Source organism: Apium graveolens, unplaced genomic scaffold (genome assembly GCF_009905375.1).
Source record: "Apium graveolens cultivar Ventura unplaced genomic scaffold, ASM990537v1 ctg5016, whole genome shotgun sequence".
Lineage (NCBI taxonomy): Eukaryota > Viridiplantae > Streptophyta > Magnoliopsida > Apiales > Apiaceae > Apium > Apium graveolens.
Genome location: NW_027418786.1, coordinates 100672 through 109416, shown reverse-complemented (window position 1 = coordinate 109416; position 8745 = coordinate 100672). Strand labels below are relative to the sequence as shown.

At 32.8% G+C, this 8745-nt stretch overlaps 1 protein-coding gene across 1 annotated transcript; it reads left to right on the top strand.

Moving 5' to 3' along the window:
- Positions 1-2703: 2703 nt before the first annotated feature.
- Positions 2704-8365, top strand: LOC141702408 (SWI/SNF complex subunit SWI3B). The gene is made up of 6 exons (XM_074506095.1): positions 2704-2918; positions 2997-3442; positions 4380-4787; positions 5296-5440; positions 7670-7797; positions 7893-8365. The coding sequence occupies exons 1-6, from the start codon at positions 2768-2770 to the stop codon at positions 8076-8078; spliced, it is 1464 nt and encodes a 487-aa protein (XP_074362196.1). The 5' UTR covers positions 2704-2767; the 3' UTR covers positions 8079-8365.
- The last annotated feature ends 380 nt before the right edge of the window (positions 8366-8745 follow it).

Here is an 8745-nt window from a genome sequence, read left to right as displayed (position 1 = left end):
TTAATCTTGTCGGTGTTGTGAAAATATTTAATTAAGTTTACAATGTAAAATTTCATATAAAGCCGATCATTTTATCGATATCGGCAAATTGAGTCATTTTAGAAGTTGGGGATCGAGTGGAGGATTTTATCTGCGTTAAAAGTATATTTGGTTTTTATTTAGGTTCGCCCTCGTAGCGGGTAAATTGTGAAAATATTTAAAGATAATATTTTACGACTATTTTGTTATGTGTTAAGCGAATAATTATGTGTTTATTATTATTTAAAATATTGTTGGCCATAATTTAACATGCAATAGATTTGTGCGTGGTCCCATTAGGATCAAAGTATTTTTCGGATCTTTGTTACTTTTTTTAAATTGCATTTATATTAATATTTTTTTGTTAGGATTCGAACCTTATACGTCCTTGTAATAATAATTTTTAAGATTATATCAAACGGTTATAATCAATTTTGTATGGAATATCTAACGGTTGTGGATTATGTGACCAAATGACCAATAATCAAAATTTTAATATTTGTCTTTAATATAACTGTATAGATGATGTTATCGTTGTTTTTGACAGAATTGAAAGATCCGTCAAACATCTTTTGAACATTGGGATTGTGTACTATACGTTTCACAACAACAAGAAATACACTACAATAGTAAACATCTCCAATACCAAATTTGAGATGGTGAATAATGGTACACACATTATATTATAGAAAACTAATAAATTTAAAATTATAAAATTATCATCTAACATTTTGAAATTATCATAAACAACGTACATATGGTATTTGCATTAGAAATTGAAGAACCATGATCCAAATTATTTCAATTCGGATTCTGATTTTCTTGAGATACAATGTTAGACAAATATAAAATTGTTGTACTCCCGGGCGATCTACTTGATCCAGTGACTTGGTTTAATATCTGACATCTGATTGTGCGCTTCAAATATTGATAAAAGGGTAAATTATACTGCATGTGAATGAAGTCGTACCGGACGTATTAGACGAAACATCAACAATAGAGTTGTTTGATGAATTCATCTGTAATCCATTTAACGCATTTTGTCTATTTATTAATAGCTGCAAAGGAGCCCTACATCCAATTGAACCAAGTAATGCATTTAATGTTACTGCCAAACTATTTATTTTTATGTTATGTATATAGGTAGGAATCTACTAATAGCATAATTAATATGTGTGGAGAAAAATAAAAATTTACCATACGATATTACTAAACTTGGTGTTTGTATATGAGCTTTATATTCAGTTCAACTAGTAACTATATAATTTATTATAACCAATCATGAATATTAATTTGCATTTTTTCATAAACATAGAATTCCTAATATATGAAATGTTTGTATCCCTAAAATATATCTGGTTCGTCCAACAACTAGAAAATTTATCATAATTGATTAGTCAAATAAATTTTCATTTTACCTTTACTCATATATAATAGTTGAAATTATCTTCTCTGGGTTGAGAAATTGACTTGATATGTTGGCTACTCATAATCATGACATGTGGGACTAAGATTTTTGTAGTTAAATTTATAATTTATACGCTTCAAACCTATGCATAGTGGTGGATATAAGGATCTGATTTTGACACCTAAACAAAATATACATATAGAACATTATAACACACAAAATATACACAGAGAAAATTATAACACCCGCAGACTCAGAAATATTAGAACTTTCACCAGGCTAAAACACAAATAATACATTTGAGCGTTAATTTGCTAAATCTCGATTACGAATCATACATTTCAAACCTATACATAAGAATATAAATCAAAGAATTCATAGTACTCCGTCAACATAAATACATATAAAATAAGATCACAGTGAAAATGAAAAACTTATTAATGAAGTTCTTGAAGAATTTTCCTGAAAGCGTGGATTGTAAAAACTCAGAAACAAAATAATATGATGATACCGTTATTGTATACACAGTCGGAGTATGGAAATAGAGTGTGGAAGAAGAAGGCTAAAATTTTACGATATTATTATGTTTAGAAAAAATAGAATTTAATAAATTTCAAATATACTATTCATTTGTTATAATCATAAAGGAATTTAGATGTATAAATTGATATATTAGATTAGTTACCGTATGTATTAAGACGGATATTTATGTGTAAGATATAATAGATATGTTATATGTATACAGCCCGTTTGAGAAATCTTTTAAAATAAATAAATTATGACTTGAACGGAATAAGTTACTGATAAATGTTAAGTTGATAAATGTTTATAAGTTATAAAAGTGTTTGTATAATTTAATTTATAAGTCATAATTTTTTTATTTAAATGAACTAAAATAAATAAGTTGTAAATATAATTATCTTAATTCTTATATGGTAATTAGATTAATATTTTAAAAAATATATTTTAAAATTAAAATTAATAAAAAAATCAAAAATAGAAAATAAGTTAAGAAAAAATACGTTGTTACTAACATTCAACTTATCAGCTTATAAGTAATAAATTAAACTAATAAATACTCGTAAATAAACTGTTATGGACTGATAAGCCAATAAGCGGGTTTATAAATTTTGACAAACATGCCCTTCCTTTTTATTCGTGAATCTTATTTTTGACAAACATAAATAAAAAGGAACGGGGGTCGTGAATCTTAACCAACGTTTAAGATTATTATACGGATTCATATAAAAAATCAGAGTATTTATACAACACTGGTCCTCGTGAAAAACAAAATAAAAAGAAAAAATATAAGAGGGGAAGAAGGAAGAGAAGGCCCGGGCGATGGCTAACAACACTAATACCAATACTAATTCAGCAGTTACAACACCACGGCCGCCGCCGCCGCCGTTCCGCCCCAACAACAACGCCGATCCACATCTTAAACTCACTCCCTCACGTTCTCCTGACGTCATTCTCATTCCCAGCTATTCCCGTAAGTCCATCCTCCACTTCAGTTTCTGTCTTTCTTTTCCCTTTCTTTCTTTAATTTATTTTATTTATATAAATTCAGGGTGGTTTTCATGGAAAAATATTCATGAATGTGAGATGAGGAATTTGCCTGAATTTTTCGACGAAAGATCAGCTTCCAAAAATCCTAGGCTTTATAAGTACTTCAGAAACTCTATTATTCAAACATTTAGACTAATCCCCACCCGAAAAATTACCTTTACCCAGGCTCGTAAGACCATTATTGGAGATGTTGGTTCCGTTCGGAGGGTTTTCGATTTCTTAGAGTCTTGGGGTTTGATTAATTATTTTGGTGCCCCTTCTTCTAAACCTCACAAGTTGGAAGACAAGGATGCCTCTAAGAATTCTAATAATCAGGGGAGTTCGGCTTCAGCTGTAACTGATGGAGGAGGTGGAGTGCCTAGTGCCGCTGATTCTACCAATTCTAGGAAGAGAATGTGCGGTATTTGCAAGTCCGTTTGCAGCATTGCTTGTTTTGCTCGTGAAAAGGTAACTGCATAATTGTGTTGTTCTTTAGTTCTGGATCGTCAAATGCTATTTAATTTTATAATTCGATTTTCATAGAGGAATAATTTATTAACAACTTATCCCACAAGTAGGCTAGTGAGGTAGATATATATAATACACCTTTTAGATGCCACTCTGGATAACCTAATTTGTCGGATATTGAAATTTGATTTGCCATTAGTATTATGGATGATATTACCTCTACACTAACTTGTACCAAAACCTTTTAGGAATCATGTGCTTAACCTCTTGTGATCTATTGAATGATGCTATGTTCTTTGTATTTATCAAAAATGTTTTGACCATACTAGTCCGCAACGCATTTAGGTTTAACTTGTGTATTATGCTGTATTAGGCATTCTATTAATTTTGGCTCTTTTTTTGTCATTTAAATGGGTGTATCAGATTGTAAAATTACAATTGGCGGCAAGACAAAACAGTAACAGTCACCTTTGGCCTTGATTTTTTTTTTCATCTGTTGCATTAAAATCACGTGCTAGTAAACCAAATAGTGTAGTGGGCCAGTGGCTGTGACTTAACAAAATTAACTGTTACTTAAACTACATGTGGGACCTACCTTGATGGAACTATCTTATTCTTGCTTATTTCATGACGGAAAAACTATTTGACAAGTCAAACTCCGAAGTTGCTTATACCAGAATGCCAGTTAGAGTGTACATGAAACAACTTGATTTGCACCATACTTAATTTTTGCCCTGCTACAACAACTTTTCTGTTTTCACGGGCAGCGAACTTCATCCTCATGTTATGTTTCATCAACTTCATTAGTTCTTCATATAATCTTAACTATCGTCTCTCTCTGCATTAAGTTCTTTGGTTGCTTTACTAGGTATTTGCTCTCTATATGTATGAGTGATTAAAAATATTGGATCTTAATAAAGATGATAAATATGGACAGGATGATGTGACTCTTTGTGCAAGATGCTTTGTTCGTGGTAGTTACAAGGTTGGACCGGGCCCCTCAGATTTCAGAAGAGTTGAGATAAGTGATGAGGTGAAGACCGACTGGACTGAAAAAGAAACACTGCACCTTCTTGAAGCCGTTATGCATTATCGAGATGACTGGAAGAAGGTTGCAGAGCATGTCAATGGTAGAACCGCAAGAGAGTGCATCAGCCAATTTGTAAAGCTTTCTTTCGGGGAACAATTTATTGGACCTTTAGATTCTGCCGAGGTTGATAATAATATAAATCATTCGACTGGTCAGAGTGGCACAGACTCTGAGTCACAAAGCGCTATAGTTCCTCCGGCCAAAAAGATGCGTCCTAATCCCCTTGCAGATGCAAGTAACCCCATTATGGCTCAGGTAAATGTTCTAACTGTAACATCTGCATATGCAAGCTAGATTAATATCAGCTGCAGCAGCACAGTCATTTCCCAAAAACAAAATGCTTCTTTATAAAAAAGATTTTACATTCTAATTAAATCAAATGCACAATTTTTTTTGAACTGCTTGAATCCAGAGGCCATCAAGAGCATCTTCCCCTGCCAATCTTGCAATCTACCAGAACTTATATATTTATGTACACATCTGTTTCCACGTGAATGGATAACATGCTAGCTAGAAAAGCCAATTTTGTAACTTTTTGTGATTTCCAATTTAATCTCAGTTCATTAATAATTGTAAACAAATCTTCTCTTTGCATAATTATTATTTTCACTTGTGGTGGAAGAAATGAGTCAAATGACTAGTCCAATATGCGTAGTAAGTTAATCAATCGGGATGTGGTTGACATTATGTTATTCTGTTGCTTCTGGTATCTGTCAGTTACAAATATGTCTATTTAAAATGTTCTTAAACACATATTTCTCAGGCAGCTTTTCTCTCAGCTTTAGTGGGTGTAGATGTGGCTGAAGCAGCCGCTCATGCTGCTGTATGGGCTTTATACAATGACTTCAATGGTACCAATTTCAAGGAGAAGGCTGGATCTCTTACTGGTGGTAGTACAAGACACCGAGGTAAAACTTATGTTCTCTTTATTGTATCTTTAATTTTATTGATATAACATATGACTAAAAAGTGTTTTATGTCTACTTCACTGATATATTGACCCTCGGGATTATCTGCAATTGGTTAAAAATACATCTATCTGTCCTTTTTAAAATATAGCTTACATTTATTAAAGTGCATTCCACCTTGCTGTGAAATAAGTTGTCTACATCGTAGATGGTGGTTGTAATTGAACTTGACAATAGGCTGTTAATTAAAATTTGCTGTTAGGCTTTTAGAGTAAATTTTTTAACTGGCAAGTGGGGTTGAAATCTTTTGGGGAGGTGCTTTCACGGCTTATATACTCACTGGGTTTTGCTGTTGGTTGGACTTGCTTAACGGAGGGGATATGTTTTGTTATCCTTTTAAACCCATCCCAGTAATAAAAATTATCTATTCCATTTTTATTCTGATGATTTGTCTGTAACGGATAAATCTTATCGGAACTTTATCTGTGTAGATCTGAGATACAAATGGTGGAACCTTGATAATTGAATAATTTCACATAAATTCATATTTTTCTCAGTATCAACATAGTAAAGAAATGTGGTGCTGAGATTCTTCGGAAATCCCAGCCGTACTCGTGTCCACGGGCCATGACACGGACTCAGACACATGGTTGTCACATCGATAAGTCGAGCCGATGGAGATCCAGCTTGTCGACTAGTAGTCTATGACTAGTCGACAAATTAATAATAATTAATTAATTAATATATAATAATATGTATCTTATAAACGTGGTTTCCCACAATAGAATTCTAACATCAGTCACAAAATAGAGATATGTTAATTATAAATATATCCTTTTTCACCTTGTACACACATTATTAAGCTGACTATACAAATATATGAACATATTATAATACATGTATATTTATGTCAATCAATTTATACATACATAAACACACACACACAAAAAGATATATAAGCTGAAATTAGCATGTTGATTATTGATGATGTTGAGTAGGTTTCTAGATTTTTTTTCATTTTAAATTTTGATTGGATTTTGCACTAATTCGACCAACTAGTCGACCAAGTCGATTAGTCCAATCGATAAGTCGACCGACTAGTCGATAATTTGCATGTCGACTTCACCGGTCGACTTTCTCAAACCGACTAGTTGACGAGTCATCGACTAGTTACTAGTCGTTACTAGTCGAGCGCCGTGACAACAATACACTTTAACTTTTCATCTGGAAAATTTGGATCGGGATCTGAATGCCCATCTGGAAAATGGGCTCTTCATCTCAGACAACATATGATAACCTATTAACCTTTCTCTCTCTGTTTGTTATAGAGTGTCATTTAACCCTTTAACTTTTGACACTGTACCTGTTAATATATATATATATACATATATATATATAATAAATATTATTTTATGTAGAATGATAGGCATTAGTTTATAAAAACTAACATATATTAAAAATAATCTTTGCTATGTCCAAATCCAAGTGTCGGATCCTTATAAACCGTGTCCCTAGGTCTTTGATTTTTTAGTTCGAAGGATCGGACACTTTGATCTGAGTCCGTGTTGGATCCTTCTAAAGGAGTTTGAGCATCATAGGTAAACACAATGTATTTTTAATGTCACTAAATGGAAAAGGTTCCTATTTCTGAGGCTATTCACATATCGTGATTATTCATTAGAGGTTAAAATAACATTGTCTCCAATTATGTTGATAACGTGAAAAAAATTATTATTTTTTCAAGGTTATTCATGTATTAATAGCCAATTATGAAGGGTCTACTGTAGAATTTTGTGGAGATCTTAATTTTTCTTGTCGTAGCTAGATAACGAGCCATGGCTTTTAAGCATGTAGAGTATGAAATTCACCTAATGCAATGTCTACCAGGGTAAAAATGGGTTTGACCTGAAATTGCCAATATCTGAGGAATCTTACACACGATTTTGCTTATTGATATTGACATTTGTTTTATTAGTAATACTGAAATGCATTATTTGACCCAGACCAAAAAATTATGAAGGAGCTGAAGTAAAACTTCAATAAAATTTACTGATTCAGCTGTGGTGGTCAACTAATTTCTGTCTTTAGAGATTATGTGTGCTCTATAACTACTTAAACACAGGATTCGAATGCCGTTGCTTGTGCAATTCAAGTTCTTTTGACCAAGACTGTTACTCAGATCCTTGTGCCATCACTTCAATTAAACGATTATTCTTTTTTTAAATACAGAATCATTCAATGCATTTTATAGCAATGCTCCCACGAATTCACCTTTGGAAGCTTTTGATGAGGCACGGTTGCAGCTTATTAAGGAAGAAGCTGAGTTGGAAAGATCAATATCTGGCATATTAGTGCAGGTACCTAATAGTTCCTTTTAGCTACTCCCACTCTTTAATAGTAATTCTAATATTTTCTATTGCATGTTTTCATTCCTACTCATTGACCACTTCAGATGGAGGAGTTCCGAAAAAAGATCATACATTTTGAAGAGTTTGATTTAGAAGTGGAGAAAGAGTCCCAACAGCTAGAGCAACTAAAAAATCTACTATTTGCTGATCAGCTTGCTCTTTTCTTTCATAAAATTGCTGGATCAAAATCACTCGCAGTGGCTGAGGATGTTAAAGTGGGACAGACTTAATGATCTTGTCTTTTTCTTTTTTTGGTTTTCGTAATTGATTTCCTTGGGCCAAATGTATGGAGTGACTTGTCGATGGTATTAGTTGTTACTGAATAGGCTTTAGTTTCCTGAGAGCCAATTTATAGGGAACTGAAAGTCAGTTTTGTACTTTGTTTTTGTTGCAGCCTATTTGAACTTTTATAGTTTGATTTAGCCGTACAGGTTATAGGTTTATATTTCTTTCTGTACCTTTGCCATTCTAGGTGCTTTTTTCTTTTATTATAATCCTAGCCCATCTTTGTCCCTTTAGGAATTGGTTGTGGGTAATTTATTTCAAGTCCAAATTAAGTCTGAATGTAGCAAGTGAACAAATTTATACAAGCCTTATTACAAACCAAAGGCAAGTTTAACCATGACATTCATTCTCTTAATATAATTTGTCTTGCATATGAAGGCGATGGTTCAAAATTAGGTGATGAAACCAAATCAGACGAGGGTCATGACTAGACCCGTAAATTTACTTAACATAAAAAAACAGGGTTGGCATGAAAACAGGGTTGGTATGAATACGAAAGTACATAACGTGTTAATTTTGTGTTTGCCTGCCGGCTGCTGGTTACACGACACAAGATACCCTCGGTGTGTTATTTTTCTGTAGCGTTGTGTTTGTGTTCAGATTTTGGGTATA